General features: G+C 44.1%; 1 protein-coding gene and 1 long non-coding RNA gene across 2 annotated transcripts; one reads left to right on the top strand and one right to left on the bottom strand.

Annotated features, from left to right (window-relative positions):
- The first annotated feature begins 4,847 nt into the window (after nucleotides 1-4,847).
- On the top strand, nucleotides 4,848-6,467 carry LOC309341681. Its single transcript, XR_014156529.1, has 2 exons — nucleotides 4,848-5,532; nucleotides 5,563-6,467. It is a non-coding gene; the product is annotated as an uncharacterized lncRNA (long non-coding RNA).
- LOC309341598 (phospholipase A2 inhibitor alpha-like protein) lies at nucleotides 6,272-11,422 on the bottom strand. Its single transcript, XM_081861303.1, has 4 exons — nucleotides 11,279-11,422; nucleotides 8,806-8,905; nucleotides 7,976-8,059; nucleotides 6,272-6,821 (listed from the first exon to the last, which is right to left on the bottom strand). The coding sequence occupies exons 2-4, from the start codon at nucleotides 8,891-8,893 to the stop codon at nucleotides 6,487-6,489; spliced, it is 507 nt and encodes a 168-aa protein (XP_081717429.1). The 5' UTR covers nucleotides 8,894-8,905; nucleotides 11,279-11,422; the 3' UTR covers nucleotides 6,272-6,486.
- Nucleotides 11,423-17,904: the final 6,482 nt, after the last annotated feature.

Here is a 17,904-nt window from a genome sequence, read left to right as displayed (position 1 = left end):
TGTTCCCACACTGGTCCCCAGTGGCCAACCAGATGCCTGTGGGAAGCCAGGAAGCAGAAGATGAACACAACAGCAATCTCCCCTCCCCTGGTTTCCAGCATCCATGGAGGCAAAGCCACAACCATTATAGCTGGTCACCATTGATAACCATCCCCTCCATAAATTTGTCTTTTGAAGCCATCCAAGTTTGTGGCCGTCACTGCTGCTTGGGGGAGCATGTTCCATAGATTGACTATGCACTGTAGGGAGAAGTAGTTTCTTTTTTCTATCCTAAATCTCCCAACAGGAACAGCACCAGTCTAATATATCCTAGGAGGGACTTCCAAAGGAGAGATGCCACTATCACTGCACTAAAGGCCTTTTGTCCAATTCTTTCCTCTTCTCCATGTTGAGCTGTTGAGGCATAAATTTCGATTGCATGTTATGTGTGGGCAAGCAGGCTAGTCAGAACTTTTGTGGGCAAGTAAGGTTTGGTTCGGGATGCGGGTGGCGCTGTGGGTTAAACCACAGAGCCTAGGACTTGCCGATCAGAAGGTCGCGGTTCGAATCCCCACGACGGGGTGAGCTCCTGTTGCTCGGTCCCTGCTCCTGCCAACCTAGCAGTTCGAAAGCGCGTCAAAGGTAAACGGCATTTCCGCGCACTGCTCTGGTTTGCCAGAAGCAGCTAGTCGTGCTGGCCACATGACCTGGAAGCTGTACGCCGGCTCCCTTGGCCAATAAAACGAGATGAGCGCCACAACCCCAGAGTCGGTCATGACTGGACCTAATGGTCAGGGGTCCCTTTACCTTTACCTTTACCTTTTAAGGTTTGGTTCATTTGAGCCCTAGTCAGGAAAAATCTCAGGTAAGGTTTGAGTAGGGCCAGCATCTAAAAGGGTGCACTATGAGCTCACATAACTATTAAACCTACCAGTAATCCAGGAAATGGTTTTACCGCTAATACCACTTTTGCCAATAAGGTACTCTTTGTCTTCCACATGTCTTATATCTCTGGCTGACAATGACCTGCTGTGATGATGTTTTAATTTTAAAGTCATTCTTGGCATATGGAACAAGTTCAAAGGAAAACAGTCTGAAACTGGAGGAACTCTCCAAGATAAAGGAATCATTTGTGCAAATAAATCCGTGTGGGCAGAGCCAGAGAGGGCGTTGTTATAGAGGCACAAGCATTCCGCCCCTCCTGATCCAGTTGCAGAATTAGACAGCTATTATAGATATAAAATGATGAAGAATGGCAACTGGTGTGTGCATCTGAGCTGGGGGGCAGGCAATGGAAGTAAGGAAATAAGGAGATAAGTATTTTATAATTACAGGGTTTCATGCCTTCCTTGTTTACTTGAGTCTTTCCCCAACACTGTGTCAACAGAGTTTAATGGGCTTCACCAGTTCAAAACAACTGCTGTGCAGTAAGGATTATCCTTGTTATTTGTCTAGAAATTTTCAATCTCCTCTTCCCCCACTGATATTAATAGCTTTGCCGGGTGGGGGAAGTCCGGTCGTAGTATGAGGAAGGGCCCTGTCAGCACTGGCGCCAGTTGTCGGCATCCACAGGCAGCTCCTAAGACCTCCATACAAAAGCAGAACTCACTGTCACTGAGAGTATGGCTTGTTGGGATGCCAGGCATGTGAGCCACCATTTTAAATTTCCCATGGTTCCCTGGACTGTTATGGTGGGTAATTTCAGGCAAGCACAAATGAGTGGGGGAGGATGCAGCTAACATTTCTTCCTCCCTCCCTCCTTTCTTACCTTGCACTTCTGGTACAAATTGTGACTCAATAACATTTCCCACTTGTACAATATTATATTATTATTATTATTATTATTATTATTATTATTATTATTATTATTATTATTATTTTATTTATACTCCGCCCTCCCCAGCCAAGACCAGGCTCAGGGCAGCTAACACCAAACACCAGCTAACACCAGGGCAGCTAACACCAAACAATTGATTAAAATACAACTTAAAAACAATATTAAAATGCAGCCTCATTTCAGTAGAAACTCAAATCAAAAACTTTTTGGGGATGAAAACGTCAAATCTTCAACTATTCAGACTGGTCCTACGTGGGCCAGAAAAAAGCCAGGGAAGTCCCCAAATAGGAGTTCCATCACAGAAGGAGAAAGGAAAAAGGAAAGAGGGGGAGGGGATCAAGTTGATTCCAAGCCAAAAGCTTGTGAACCCATAATGTGTCTTGAACCCGTGACAGGGTGTCAGGTGGATCCAGCCAATGTGCCTTCAGCAGGGCCAGCCCTGCTACCCGAGGCAAAGAACAAAATAGCCTCTCCCAGAAACCAACTGGAATGTCAGTTGGTTTTTTTTCTTCTTCCAACGCTGGCAATGGGGGAATTCTTCAGGGCACTTGAGGGCAGCAGTCTAGTTGAGTGGGTGGAGGACTGGTAACGTTGGACACAGAACTCTGCCCTATATAATAGGGGGGCATGACTGGGAGGCTGCAGGTCATTGCCCACACCCCGCTGGCAATATCTGCTCCTTAAGGCAGTTTCTGCACTCTTCATAGTAATAGGCTGGCCCCGGTTATCACCTGGGTCTACCTAAAGGAGGAACTGTAGGGAGACCAGCCAAGGAAGCCTCCTTGTATTTAAAAACCCCCACTGGGATCCCTGCCATGCAGCAGATTGCCTTTGCCGTCCTGACAATCTTCATTCATCTCACTCTGCCCTCAGCTAACATAGAATCTGCCCAAAGTGCCTTAAACGCATGCAATGTCTTATATAAAGCATGTTATGATTGTCTCAATGCGTAGGCAGGAGAAATGACAAATTAAAAATAAATCCTAACACAGGCCTTCGTAGGGGGAACATATATTTTTTCTTGCACATACCAACCTCTGCTATTGGTGGAGGCACAGTCTGCCTCTCTCCAGCTGGCAGTGACACAATGTTCCTGAGAGAACACAGCAATTCTTCTCTGAGGAAATTAATACCTTTGTGAGATTTAGTGTTAGGAGAAAAGCACGGCTCAATTTACCTGCATGCAAATTAAATCAGAAAACCCCAACCAAGCTGGAGATCCCATTGTACCATTATGGGGGAGCTTCCCAAATGCAAAAAGTGTGTGTGAGAGAAAGGAGGGTCTATTCTGTTTCTTTGACCTCAGGTTCAATTGACAGCACCTTCATAACATGAGTGGTATAAGGGTAACAAAGTCAGGCCACCCAGCAGCAGGAACAGAGCAGTGTGTGTCTGTAGATGTGTAAAGGTAAAGGGATCACTGACCATTAGGTCCAGTTGTGGGCGACTCTGGGGTTGCGGCGCTCATCTTGCTTTATTGGCTGAGGGAGCCAGCATACAGCTTCCGGGTCATGTGGCCAGCATGACTAAGCCGCTTCTGGCGAACCTGAGCAGCGCACAGAAACGCCGTTTACCTTCCCGCCGGAGTGGTACCTATTTATCTACTTGCACTTTTGGGTGTGCTTTTGAACTGCTAGGTTGGCAGGAGATGGGCCGAGCAATGGGAGCTCACCCCGTCATGGAGTTCCGAACCGCTGACCTTCTGATCAGCAAGCTGTGGGCTCTGTGGTTTAGACCACAGCACCACCCGCGTCCCCTGTAGATGTGTACAATTAGGTAACACGGGTGGCGCTCAGGTAGCCCTCCTTCCCTCTGCCAATGAACACTTTCTGTAACACTGAAGGGGACCCTCCTACATGGATATACTGTATACTTAATGAAGATTTTCCTCTTCCAACTAGCCTTTCTGCGTTGCAGCTATTTTCCACTGTTTTTATTTTATTTTTTTTACACTTTTCTGGTTTTATGGTTGTGACCTTTTCATTTGTTTTATAATTGTATATTTGATTGTTGTAACCCACCCTGAGGTCATTACAGTAAGCAGAGGTAATAGCTGCTTAGGGTGATTGAGGCGCCCAGCTCAACATCCTGATATCCCATGTGCAACGTCACATGATGTTCCGACGTTGCGCATGCAACATTGCGAGGAGCCGGGGCGGAACTGAATGCCCTCTGAACATTGAGGGGGCCCAGACTCCTAAAAAACAAAAACAAAAGGGGGGGGGGAGGAAATCCTATGATGATAAGGATGGGTAAGAAATCCAGTAAGTAAGCAAATAGCAAATTACAGTGGTACCTCGGGTTAAGAAGTTAATTCGTTCTGGAGCTCCGTTCTTAACCTGAAACTGTTCTTAACCTGAGGTGCCACTTTAGCTAATGGGGCCTCCCACTGCCGCTGCCACACAATTTCTGTTCTTAACCTGAAGCAAAGTTCTTAACCCAAGGTACTATTTCTGGGTTAGCGGAGTCTGTAAACTGAAGCGTCTGTAACCTGAAGTGTCTGTAACCCAAGGTACCACTGTAATAGTGTGTGCATGTATAGCTCTCTCTGTAGGATGTCAAGATGGGCGGGGTATAAATAAAGAATTTTTAATTTATTATTATTATTATTGACCAGTCTTCCAATCGCCATGGAAGGAAGGGGCTGTACATGTACAGGTCCCCGTCAACCTGATGCTGCTTGCACATCATCTGGAGGTGTGACTGGTACATGCTGATTTTTGTTTTGGTTAAAACCAGTGCTATTTTTCAGGGAACTCGCCACGAACACCTCCCTCATTCTCTTAGAATGGCAACGGTGCCCACCTGGGAAGTGCCAGCTGAAGAAAAACAAAGCCCTGGTTGAAACCCTAACAAATGCTAAATCACATTCCTAAACCCCTTCACTTCTGCTTCTTCAAATCATTACCCCAAAGAAATGATGGTCTTTAAAATATTTTTCATTGTCCCATGGAGTCTTGAGCTGTGCTTGCCAGCTATTTGCTGAACATTGCAATTTGACAGTAAAACGGAGTGTTTTGTAAATCTTTATTTTTGCTATGAATAAATCAAGACTCGTTCAATACTTGCTTGAGCTGACAAGCAAACAAAGAGCCTCCTGGCAGTCACAGAGGGAATGGATTGAAAACTTTAATAATGTATATGGGAGAGTGTAAGAAAACAAACTTACACATTCCCTGGGGATGACTTTTTTTTCCTTTTCATTTTACTGGATTCTGTCACTATCTCTTATTCAAAGATCTTAATTGGAAATAGAATGTGTTTCTTGATATGTTGTACTCTGATTCAGAAAATGGTTGTAGGTGATTTTTCACACGCCGTAAGGTTTTCTCCATGGGAGATACCACTTCAAATAAGGGTAATAAAATAGCAAACAGCGTATTGCTTATATCTCCTTCAAACATGACACAAAACTGAAAGGAGAGCAGTGCTTTGGGGTTTTCTTTTGGTTTGTTGGAAGTCTTTGTGCTGAAATAAATATACATTCGTACCTTGGTTCTCGAACAGAATGCATTCAGGAGGTCCGTTCGACTTCCGGAACTGTTCGAAACCAAGACGTGGCTTCTGATTGGCTGCAGGAACAACCTGCAGCCAATCAGAAGCTGCGCCGGATGTTCGGCTTTCGAAAACACTCGCTTCTGGTTTTCGATTGTTCAGGATTCGAAACGTACGAGTTCCAAGGCATTTTGCAACCAAGGTACGGCTGTAATTGGTAAGTAAGAAGCTGAAGCAAATGTTTTCCAAAGCTGATATGCAGTTCAAAAAATGGCATCATAGGAGCCAACTCCTAGGGGCTGAGGTCCCTTCACTCCCCCATAAAATATTTGAGTGGGCCAGACACCCCCCCCAAAAAAGTTGATATGCATTGCTATTCAAATGGAATGTGTGTGCTGTGTCATGTAATCAGTTACGTGGGGCGGGCCTCACCTGCCCCCCCCATATTTTATCCAGGTTGGCACCCCTGAATGGCATGCTTGACACTCTTTAAGAAATTATTGTATACAACACACACAGCCTTTGGAGACAATGTTCAGTATAAGATGCAAATGTGCCTACTGATTAGTATGAGTTGGTTGCCTTTATATATTTTAATTGTACCTGCTTTGATTGTGTTTTCTTGGAGGAGTGGTTGGTAAATATAAAATGAACAAATGGGTGGTTGATGACACTTTGAAGCATGATGACTCTGGGAAAAACGACTAACTGATGCAACATGAGTGCTGTTAAGTATATACGCTAAGGAAGTCTGGTTTTGACCGGGAAGAGAAAGTGTGAGTTTCAAAAGATGTTTGCATTTTAGTTCATGTATTGTTTCAGAATGTGTGACTTAGGTAGGTAGGTTCACCTTGCTGGCCTGGCTTAACAGAAACTGGGGTGGGTAATATGGAGTAGGTTTATCTTTCCTAGGCATAAGCTTCATACATGACCGACAAAACACATATCAAGCGTACCAGAGAAGCTCAAGCAGTGCCTTTTATTTATTTATCACAATCATTTACTTCCCATCCTTCCTCCAAGAAGCTCAAGGACGTATACATGGGGGCTTCCCAATGTTATCCTCACAACACAGCAAGGTAGGTTAGGCTGAGAGTCACCCAGAGGGTGAGACTTTGAACCTAGGTCCTCCTTGTCCACCACTCTTTCCAATTAACACCAGACTGATTCTGAATTTAGGGGATAAAGGAAAATTCACAAACAGTGAGGAGCTCCTCTTCGCATGATGTAGAGTACCACTGTCCATCTTCGGCAAATTTTGTACAGTTCTTACTTCCATCAGAGTTGCTTGGTTCCCAAAATGCCCACTTTATGTATGCGTTGTGTCTCGTAACATAGGCCGATTTCTCATGCCTCTTCAACACACTCTGCAAAGCGTTGGCGTCAGCCTCCGTCTTCGGAGAAGGAACATGACCGCCAGCAGCGAGACAGGTGGCATTGAGCGTTTTGAAGTCCCCTTCACCACGATTTGTGGTGTATAACCTTTCACTGCCAGTTCCAAAACTGCGAGCTGGAAATACAAGAGACAATCATTCCAATAATTTCAAATGCTCTGCTGCTACAAGTTGGTTGATATAGACCCCAATATTCACGATGCACTATGGAGCAACTTAAGTGAAAGACCCAAGGAGCTTACGATCTGAGATCAGATGTGGAGGACGGCAATGGAGAAGCAAAGGGCAATGCACCTTATTTAAAGAGTAGGAGGTTAAAAATTAAAACTGTTGTTGTTGTTTAGTCGTTTAGTCATGTCTGACTCTTCGTGACCCCATGGACCAGAGCACGGCAGGCACTTCTGTCTTCTACTGCATCCCACCGTTTGGCCAAACTCAAAAATTAAAACTAGCAATGTTCTAATATGCTATGAGTCTATTTTCAGCAATTTGTAAACACGGAATCCTGTGTTACGTTGGAAATGAACAGGAACTCAGTAATGGCAGGCAAGATTGCTGAGGAAGCATTGGTTAAGCACTCAATCTGTAGCTGCAGGAGAGCTTTAGGTGCCTGGGGGAGGACATTCTCACTTTGTGAAGAGCTATGCATTGAGCCACAGTCTAGGGATTGCCACTGGTGTCTCCTTCAGATGCTGTTTATTTTTAGTTATTAAATTTCTCCCATAATTCCTGACCATTGGCTATGCTGGCTGGGGCTGATGGGAGCCCTAGTCTATCAACACCTGGAGGGCACTATGTTGACAGTCTCTGACCCATTCCAACCCGAGAGCATAACCCAGAATCTCTGGCAAGACACACATACCTCCCAACATTTCTCCAATGAAATAGGGACATTCTAAGGAAAAGCGGAACCTTCTGGAATCTAATCAGAAAGCTGAACGGCTTCTGTAAATCTGGGACTGTCCTGGAAAATAGGGACGTCTGGACACAATGTTTCCGCAGCATAGACATTGTACCTTGGGACACTTGTTTCCTCATCAAAGTGTGGAAATCACTAGCCAAGACCAGGAATTATTTTTATCAACATTTCAATATTGTGATAACTCCCATATCCTAAATACTTAAAAAAAATATATATTAAAAAGCTGGCAGCAAACATAACATACTGAGTGTAATTCTAAAGTGGACCACTTAATGGAAATCCACATTGAAAAGAATCTAGGATTCTGGGAATGGTTTGAGGGAAATAAAATACTTCCAGCTGTCTTACCTTTATGGACTGTATAGAAAGCACTGTATAGTGCGTCCAATTTTATTTTCAAATGGTTCACAGTTTCTTCCAAACCATGTACTCCTGAAAGGAAAAACAGTATCACTTTCACTGGGACTTAACTCTCCAAGACAAATATCCAGGAACATTTAATATTCCTTGGGCTTGCTATCTTTTCTTTCAAAGGATTTCTATCCATCTGAAGAAATCCCATTAGCTATTATGCATGCATTATACCTATTCTCTTTGGGTATGGCATTTACTTTTAAAACTCTGAATATACACTTTTCATTCTTCAATTGGATCCCCTAAGTTCAACATATGTCTAAAGAATATATGGATCTGGCTTACGCAAAACCAGACAATTGCCCCATTTCGTGTATTAGCTATGTTAACTGACAGTGGCTCTGGTCTAACTCTTATGAACAGTAAGTGCTAGTTAACCTTATTTCTGGATTGTCCCACTTTAGGTAAGGTCCCACACATCTGAGTGCTTATCCAAAAAGAAACATTCCTTGCACACAGAAAGCTATAAGGCAAGGCCCAGCCTTGATTTGTTGGCTTCTGTGTGCTGTGATTTGTTCATTTTTTAAATAGTAGATCAACACCTGAGTCCCATTCTACTGTTTCTGAGATGGTACAGTCCAAACACAGGTTAACCACCCCACCAGCAGCTTTTGAGAACTAGATCTCAGGCAGAGGTCTTTGCCATCTCTACTGCCTAAGATCCCTTTTTGATTGGAGATATCAAGAACCAAAGTTTTTGCATCGAAAGCCTGTGCTGTACCCCTGAGCTATGTCTGATCCACGTGCTTATTATACGAACGTACTTTTGTTCAAATCTTCATCTGGGGTTGGATGTGAGCTGGTCAAAGATGTTCCCAGAAGAAGAACACTGAATGCTAGAAACAGACGCATCTTTCAGACTGTCTGAAATATATAAAAAGAGAGAGAGAGAGAAAGACAGACAGTGAGAGTGTGAGCTGGTGTCCCTGATGACGTAAGGTGGCAGTAGCAGCCTACCGAGTTTCCATTTGATTATTGTCCTGTGTTTGGTCTGCAGCTACAGCTAGAGAGTATTATGCTGCTCCACAAATAGTACTTTTTGTTTTGTTTTAAAGCATTTCTAAACGTCCATTCATTCTCCAAACCTGTTGCAAAACGCTTGCTGCTTCACTAGAGTGTAGACCTGAAGGAACATCTCCACCTCCAACGTCCAGCCTGGACACTGAGGTCCACTTCTGAGGCCCTTCTGGTGATTCCCTTACTGCAAGAAGTGAGGTTACAGGGAACCAGGCAGAGGGGCTTCTCGGTAGTGGTGCCCACCCTGTGGAATGCCCTTCCCATCAGATAAACAACTATTTGACTTTTAGAAGACATCTGAAGGGAAATTTTTAATGGTTGATATATTATTGTGCTTTTAATATTTTGTTGCGAGCTGCCCAGAGTGGCTGGGGCAACCCAGTTACACAGGCAGGGTATAAATAACATAACAGTAATTAATAGAGATGAGTACAAATGCTTTTAGCCAGGCCTGGATGCTTAGCTGTGCTGACTAGGGCTAATAGTCAACTTTAGAGTCTAACTTTTAGTATTCACATAATTTAAGCACAATCAGTCCAAAGCTAAGCACTATTAAATCCTCACTGATCACAACAGAAGCAAGTGAAGCACAAACTTACCCCTCCCTTTGAAACCAATGGGATTAAATAGTGCTTTAATTTTGTGTGGTTGTGCTTTATGTGCTCCAAGGCCTTTTCTGCTTTTTAGTATCTCAGTGTTCAAAACATTGCTGTTTTGTCATATTTTTATATCTCTCTCTGTGTGCTCTTTTTAAAAGTATGGGATGTTGCTGCTGCAGGTGGTAATAATAAAATAATGATTGCGATTTAAAAACACCACCACCACAAGTGTATCAAATCCATCTTTACCACTTTTGCAATCCAGACCTTCCATCTGAATGATGTGCCTTGGATTTGTTTTATGCCATTTTATCTTCACAACAATCCAGAGATGTGTAAATTGGCATGAGAATTAGCAACTGGACTTAATATCATGCATTTCATGAGTGAGTGGAGATTTGAACCCAGGTCTTTCAAGTTTGTTCACTACAGTACTACCTTGTTGCTGTAGAACATACCACTGGTGTATAGTATTTGCCAATGTTCCCTTTGTAGCAGGCACTATTTTAAAGAACATTCAACAGCATTAAATAGTATTTTACTGCATTCAATAGATCACATCCAAGGGTAATTAATATTTGACGGCTGACAGCTTGTAAGGTTAAATATTGGAAGACTGCCCAACATCAAAACAATCAAGAGATGTCAACAACACGAAAAATGCAATCCTCTGCATACTTACTTGGAGGAAACCCCAATGAACCCAATGGACTTACTTCCAGGCAGTGTACAAAAAGGATGACTCTGCAAAGCATGCAAATTTCTAATTCACAATGTACAAGCCAAACCTGGAAAACTATTCACATTGTGATTATTTGTATTAATCTGTCCAACATGGCAGAAACAATGACAGTGCAGACATAATACTTAACCAAGGTTAGCAATAATTATCGTTTGCTGCCTTAAACTTGGTTTAACCAAATACATTATGAAAATGGGGGTTTAACTTATCAGGCTGAGCCTCTCCCACTCTCTAAGGTTGTGTATAAGGCAGCATCAGGAAGACCAGCTTGGCTCCTTAGAAGGAGAGTTTGGAGAGGTAAGAAAAGTTACATAAGCAGGGTTTGCTCACTGAATCTGTAACACTTGAACATATCATGGTTTGCAACCTGTCTTCAAACCATAGTTGCACAGCCTGGTTTGAATGCATAGTACGTACCCAAACCATGGTTTCCAAGGCGTCTTCAACTTATTTGTGTATGTAGGACCAGTCAAACTAAAAATAATAGGTGCTGTTTCACAGGGCACTAAATAAAATAGATACAGTGGTAGCTCGGGTTACATACGCTTCAGGTTACAGACTCTGTTAACCCAGAAATAGTACCTCGGGTTAAGAACTTTGCTTCAGGATGAGAAAAGAAATTGTGCAGCAGCAGGAGGCCCCATTAGCTAAAGTGGTGCTTCAGGTTAAGAACAGTTTCAGGTTAAGAACAGACCTCCAAAACGAATTAAGTTCTTAACCCAAGGTACCACTGTACAACAAAAATCATGCACTCTCCCTCATTCATAGCAATTCCATACTGAAAGCAAATTTCAGCTAGGATGCTTATTAGAATGATACAATTCCTGATCAAAACAGCAGAAAAAAGAAAATACCATAAGATTACAATTCCCAACTTACTCTGAGATATCTGATGCTCTGGATGGAGGTTCACTGAGAATAATGCTTCCATCACACAGCGGTCATTTTATATTTAAAATAACCTGCTGATTGAGCAATGTGAGGGCTGAGCAAACCGATTGCTCAAAGGAGGTCCTTTTGGTAAATTACAGCTGTTTGTTTAAGAACAGTTTGGTCTTTCAAAATCATTGCATGTTTAGAAATTGCAAAAATCTCCCGACAGCCACAGACCCAAAAGCACGAGGAAACAAGTGTGGGAAATATGAATTTACCTGAAGATTTCTCAATGCAGTGCAATGTAGACATGTTTTTATTGGCACGGAAGCAGAACCCATCACAGAGACACTCAATAAATCCAGAGTTACACAATCTGGGTGGCAGACTAATGCCATTGGGACAGACAGGAGTTGCTCTGAAAATGTGTCTAAAGCAGACTTCTCCAACCTGTGGCCTTCCAGGTGTTTTGGACTATTTCTCCCACCACCCCCAACTATTGGCTGTCCAAGCTGAGGCTGATGGGAGCTGCCCCCCAAAACATTTGTAGGGCACCTGGTTGAGGAAGGCTAACCTACAGTGTCTGGTAGTTTCAGAGCAGTGCTTATTCTGAATGTTCTGGTTCAAATGGAACACTAAAACATGGTTGAAGTTAATCACAGTTTATAAACCATAGTTAAAGCTGAGGTGCCTGACAAACAATCACTTGAAGCTTGGGTTTATCATGTCACAAAACAGTTAAAAGCACCAGTGAGAGCAGCTGATTATTCAGAGCACTTTCATTCCCCCCACCCACATATTTTCATTTGCAGTGATAAAATCTGAATTTCTAAAAAATGCTAAACCATGGTTTAGAAAACAAGTCCAAATCTTGGTTAACGAGCGACCTGAAACCACAGTTAAACTGCTGCGGTGGGTTCATGCATAATGTTAAACCATGGTTTCCTAAACTATGGCTTAGCATTATGTGTGAAACGGGCCAGTGAGGTGTTTAACCAATCACAGCCTTAAAGCAGACACAGCACTGCAGAGGGAAGAGAAATGCAAAGCTGTTCATTCAGTCCCATGTCTTTGAGGATGTGAATTGTTCCTTCTCCATCAGAATAGATTATATGATGAGTGAGGAAGGGTATATAACTCCCCTCTTCAGTTGATCTTCATGGATCAGCTGGTGGGGGGGGGGAGGCTCTGTGCCTGTGTATGTTTGTATGTGTGGTGGTTCACTGGTTTGTGACCCTAAGTGAATTCAATCCTCAAGGCTAAAAGCGTCGCCACCCCTCCTGCACGCCTGAAGGTGCTTCTTGTGACGTGTGCCCTGTTCTTCTATTCCAAGAGAGACTGAAGCTCAGTGTGCTAGTAAACTGACCACAATAGTTTAAACCCCACTCACAATACATGGAAATCAAAATCAAATGTTTGGGGCCAGAATTAATCTGATTTTTAATTTAGAAGCTACAAGTTAAGCAGAAGGGCTTATTACAGAAGGGACTCCGGGCACCAGCATACTTTTCTTTTTTAAGGAACAGAATTGTGCAGTTGGAAGGGACCACAGGGGTCATCTAGTCCAACCCTCTGCAATGTTCTATTCATTTTCCCAAGGCCTCAAGGTGAATTCTACCAAAATCAGCTGGACGTCCTTAGGATTTCCCTTCACACATTTGTGTAGTGGGCAGAGAGTGAAAGGGGCATTGGTGTGTCCGTGTGCATGGAGATATTGTGGAGGGGACAACTGCACACACACCCCATACGAACTTTGCACCCTCATGCATTCTTTGGAGCACATAAACACAGTTAAGGCAAGGGTAACTTGCTTATTATAAATCTAATCTGATTTATTCATTACCGTAGGCCAGCCTTGGGTCCCCAAATATTGTTGGACTACAACTCTCATTATCCCTGATCACTTGCTGGCTAGGGATGATGAGAGTTGTAGTCTAGCAACATAACGTGGCTTACTTAACGTTACTTACATAACGTGGCTTACTTAAACATTTGTTTTAGTTAAAAGCTGAACGGCATGAACCAGGAAACTATTTACTAAGGATTAATGATTCTTCTTTTCTGGGAAAGGTAAAGGTACCCCTGCCCGTACGGGCCAGGCTTGACAGACTCTAGGGTTGGGCGCTCATCTCACTCTAGAGGCCAGGAGCCGGTGCCGTCCGCAGACACTTCCAGGTCACATGACCAGCGTGACGAAGCTGCTCTGGCAAGCCAGCACCAGCACAGCACACGGAACGTCGTTTACCTTCCCGCTATAAAGTGGTACCTATTTATCTACTTGCACTTTAAGGGTGCTTTCAAACTGCTAAGTGGGCAGGAGCTGGAACCGAAAGACGGGAGCTCACCCCGCCGCGGGGATTCGAACTGCCTGAGGAGATTTCACCCCTCCCATATCCAAGAATCTCCTGAGGTCTCTGCTGACTCTACAGAGAGGAGGAGCAATGTACTGCTCTCTACTTAATTAGTCAAGTGAGTGAGTCAGTCTCTGTGTGAGAGAGAGAGTCAGTCAGTGTGTCGGAGAGAGAGTGCAAGAGATCGTGTTTATAGATAAGATTGCTGCTAAGAGCAGCTGCAGGCACTCAGAGTATAGCATTGATTTATGCTCAGAATATTTAGCTCTGTATATAGTTTGTATCATAGCTGTAGTTATAGAATAAAGGAGGATATTTTACAGAGCTACTCTCCGAGTGGTTTATACTCTGCAAGACTCTGCAAAACGCTGCTGCGCAACGACTGCATTATTGAGACAGTCAATCCGGTGCTCTCAGCTCCAAGCTGTGAGTCCACAGCACTGTGACCTGTTCCTGTGGGAAAGGAGGTCTCTGGCAGTGCTACCCAGCTCGCCTAGCCCAGTTGGGGCTGTAGTGCATGAGTCCAGTTGGTACACTGGCTCAAGGGCGATGCTGACATCGGTTATGGGCCCAGTCGTCTGACCAGTCGTTGTTCCAGTCATCCCAGTCGCCAGAGGTTTCTGTTGCTGATTGCTGGACGGCGGAACGGAGGCTGCATGCTGGACTGATTTGTGGTGCCTAGAAGCAGAGCTGTTTTGGAGCAGAGTGCTCAAGCTGTCGCTGTTGCTGTTGCTGCTGCTTGAGGTATGTTGCTGACTGCCAAAGAAAGAAGATAGCATCCCTGTTTGCCTGTTAATTGCGCTCTGAGTGGGAGAGAGAGTGGCTGAAGAAGTCCAAGGCTTTATCTGTGTTTGCACGAGGGAAGTGTCTTGCTCTAAGTAATAGCAGACATGGCCTGTGCACATTCTGGCCAGATGGCTATGTCCTTTCCTCTCCTCACGCCTGAAAACTATGCAGTTTGGCAAGTTAAGATGAAAGCGCTTTTACAGAGGGAAAAGCTATTTCACACGATAGAAGATGACCCTCCAGATAAGGATGATGATGATTGGGCTGAGTGGCATGCTGCAGATATGAAAGCCTGAGGGACAATTGTTTTGAGTGTTTCAGACCACTTGCTGGTGAACTTAGAGGGTCAAGAGACTGCACAAGCTGTTTGGCATAAGTTGAGAGATATGCATCTGAGACAAAATGCTGGTTCCAGTGTGATTTTTTTCAAGAAGCTGTGCAGGTTGCAGTTGGTGAAAGGTGGTGATTTGCCTAGCCATCTATCTCAGTTAAAGCGTCTCAGACAGGACCTTGTTCAGCGAGACCTGGCTATTTCAGAGGCTGTGTTTGCAATGCTGATGATAAATAGCCTAGATGATTCTTACGATGGAGTAGCTGCCCAGATTTCCACAATGCCTGCTGACCGGCTAACAGAAGATTATGTGTCTAGCGTGCTCTTGAATGAGTGGGATGGCAGACAGGCTGTTAGAGAAAGCCGGGACTGTGCTGCTAAAAATGTGCTTGAAAATGTGCCTGAGTCTTCAGCAGGGGAAAGTGAAAGTGAAACTGCTGCTGTTAAAGCACTAAAGTTGAAGCGGTGCTTTTCGTGTGGAGCACAAGGCCATTTGAGTTTTCAGTGCTGCAAGAAATCTTCAAAGAAGAAGGGAAACTTCAGAGGCAGAGGGGGAGGAGGACGAAATCCCCAAGCACCTGCTACTTCAAAGGCTTTGATCTCTCGCTGCTCCAGTCAACGTGGGTGGAGTTTCTTCGTGATCGACTCTGGCTGTTCCAACCACGTAGCCAAAGATAAGGATCTCTTTGTTCAGCTTGAGAAGCAAGAGAAAGAAATTCATCAAGCAGATGGGACAGTTCTCACGAGTGAGGCTAAGGGAACTGTGTTCTTAAAGAGCCTGAATGCAACTATTAAGAATGTCCTGTATGCGCCTGATATTCAGGACAATTTGTTGAGTGTTTCCCAGCTTGATCATCAGGGTTTTAAGGTGGTGTTTGCTAAATCTCGCTGTGAAATTCGTCGAGATGGCAAGCTCATTCTATATGCAAAATGTGTAAATGGTCTGTATCAATTGCCTTTTGTTTCAGGTACAGGTACTGCAGAAGCAACTGAGAAAGAGTGTTGCAATTTGTCTGTTGATAAGAATGAGAAGATGCATGACCGATGTATTCATTATTACCATCGTATTTATGGTCATTTGAATTTCCAGGCTGTGGCAAAAATGCCTGATATGGTTCAGGGTATGAAGCTAAAAGAATGTCCCTACCACATGAAATGTGTTTCTTGTGCTGAGAGTAAGGCAAAGCAAGCTCCCAAAGGTACAGAGTCTGGGAGAGAGGCCAAGAAACCATACGAAGTCATTCATGCAGACTTAGTGGGGCCTCTAGCGCTCTCTAGAGGCAATTCAAGGTTTTTCATGGTTTTGATAGACTCCTACTCTAAATATGCATGGGTCTATTTGCTGCAGAAAAAGTCTGAAGCCTTTACCAAGTTTCGTCAGTTTTGTAAATGGCTTAGGAATGTACATAATGAGAATGTACATTGTTTTTTCACTGACAGGGGTGGAGAGTTTTGTTCAGAAGAGTTTGAGGCTTTTCTTTCTGAACAGGGCATTGAGCATAGGACTGCCACGCCCAGATCACCCTGGCAGAATGGTTTATGTGAGAGAATGAGCCAGACCCTGCAGCAAGGAATCAGAACGCTGTTACATGATTCGGGGCTGCCCAATCCTTTTTGGGCCGAAGCTCTTTCGTTTTTCTGTCACGTGTATAACAGGAGGTACCAGTCTAGTGTAAATTGCACCCCATATGAGATGCTTCACGGAAGGAAGCCATGTGTGAAGCACTTTAAAATTTTTGGTTCGGAGGTTTGGGTGTACACCTCGCAGGGTGACAAACTGAGTAAGCGTGGAGAACATGGTGTTTTCCTAGGATATGAGAAAGGGTCTTATCGTGTCCTGATCACAGACACGAAAACCATAAGGCTGACCAGGAGCATTGACGACAATCCACAATGGGACAGAGTTGGCGTTTTTCAGTGCCATCCCATTTGTGATGATGGTGCAAAAGGGGCAAAGAAAGTTAAGAGGGAGGCAAGTTCTGATGTGATTGATAATCCTGATGCCAGTGTAGATCCAGATGATGGCACAGATTATCAGAGCCCAAGAGCCTCAGGTGAGTCTGACGCTGATTCAGACTTAGCAGCTTCATATACTTTAGCTCCCCATTCTCCCAAAGAGGAGGAAGCACCAGAACAAGAAGATCAAAGAGTTTTGCGCAGATCTGAGAGAACAACCAAGGGTGTACCACCGAAAAGGTTTTCTGAAGAGTTTGCAAAGGCTGCGGTCACATGCAACTCTGGTGGGGTTTTTAAACCTAGCATGAAGTGTGCTGAGAGTAATAGCACAAAACGCTGCATTTATTTCCTTACCTGATATTAGAAGGAAAGCGTGTATTTGAGTTCTGAAAGTGGTTTGTTCAAATCTGCTTAATTAGAAATGTCAATTTGTATTTGAGAGAAAGAAATGTGTGTGAAGATTTTTCCAGAAGCTGCTTATTCATTTGTGTATTCACAATGTGTATTTTGTGTGAGTTACAGGTTGAGGTTTATGTTTTAACTCTTTCCTAATAGACACAGAGTGGTTGTAGTAACTGTTAAATGATGTGATAAAGTGGGTCTTCCGGAGGCGGCGCGAAACAGCGATGGCGGTCCTCTTCACTCTCTGAAGAGGGGCTCCGCAGGAAAGGGTCGCTCGCTGCGGCATAGCGACGACCCGTTAGGAAAAACGACGGGCAGAGGGAGCCCGTGGCCGTGGGACTCGGCGGGCGCCAGGAACTCCCCCAGAAGTGTTGAAGGGACCCCGTAAGGGGCTCCGGAGCGCGAAAGGGGGAGCGGCGCTGTGAGTTCATCGCTCTTTCTGCGGGAGGCGAAGCCGCGCGGCTGCTGCTGATGAGCGCCGACCTTTCTTCCTGTGAACATCAATTTGGCAAGCAACATACCCGTGAGTAAAGTGAACTACAATTTGGACTCAAAATATCTCTTTTCCGGGTTTGAAAACGGGAGACGAGTAAAAGGAAGTCCGTCTCCCGATACTGCTTACAAGATCAAAGCATAGATACAGAGAAGCGCTGAGGCGTTTAAAGGGAACTTTGTAAAGTGGAACTATTGTGCATTAACAGAATTTACAGTCTTCTTATTTAAAAGACCAAGAGAGATCTTATTTTTGCCTATGGGACTTGTATTTGGGACTTTGTTTTAAGAACGCAAGTCGTCGGGCTGTCAGT

The sequence above is a fragment of the Podarcis erhardii genome (assembly GCF_964252035.2).
Source record: "Podarcis erhardii genome assembly, chromosome: 5".
Taxonomy (NCBI): Eukaryota; Metazoa; Chordata; class Lepidosauria; order Squamata; family Lacertidae; genus Podarcis; species Podarcis erhardii.
Note: the sequence above shows the minus strand (reverse complement) of the source record. Positions and strands in the feature narration are given on the sequence as shown.

Bases quoted from the DNA above. Each gene is read 5' to 3' on its own strand.
- LOC309341598 (XM_081861303.1), bottom strand. From the start codon at position 8,893: ATGCGTCTGTTTCTAGCATTCAGTGTTCTTCTTCTGGGAACATCTTTG. The intron at 8,060-8,805 runs GTACGTTCGTAT...TTTTCCTTTCAG, and splicing joins AGATGAAGATTTGAACAAAA to GAGTACATGGTTTGGAAGAA. The intron at 6,822-7,975 runs GTAAGACAGCTG...TTGTATTTCCAG, and splicing joins TTTCTATACAGTCCATAAAG to CTCGCAGTTTTGGAACTGGC.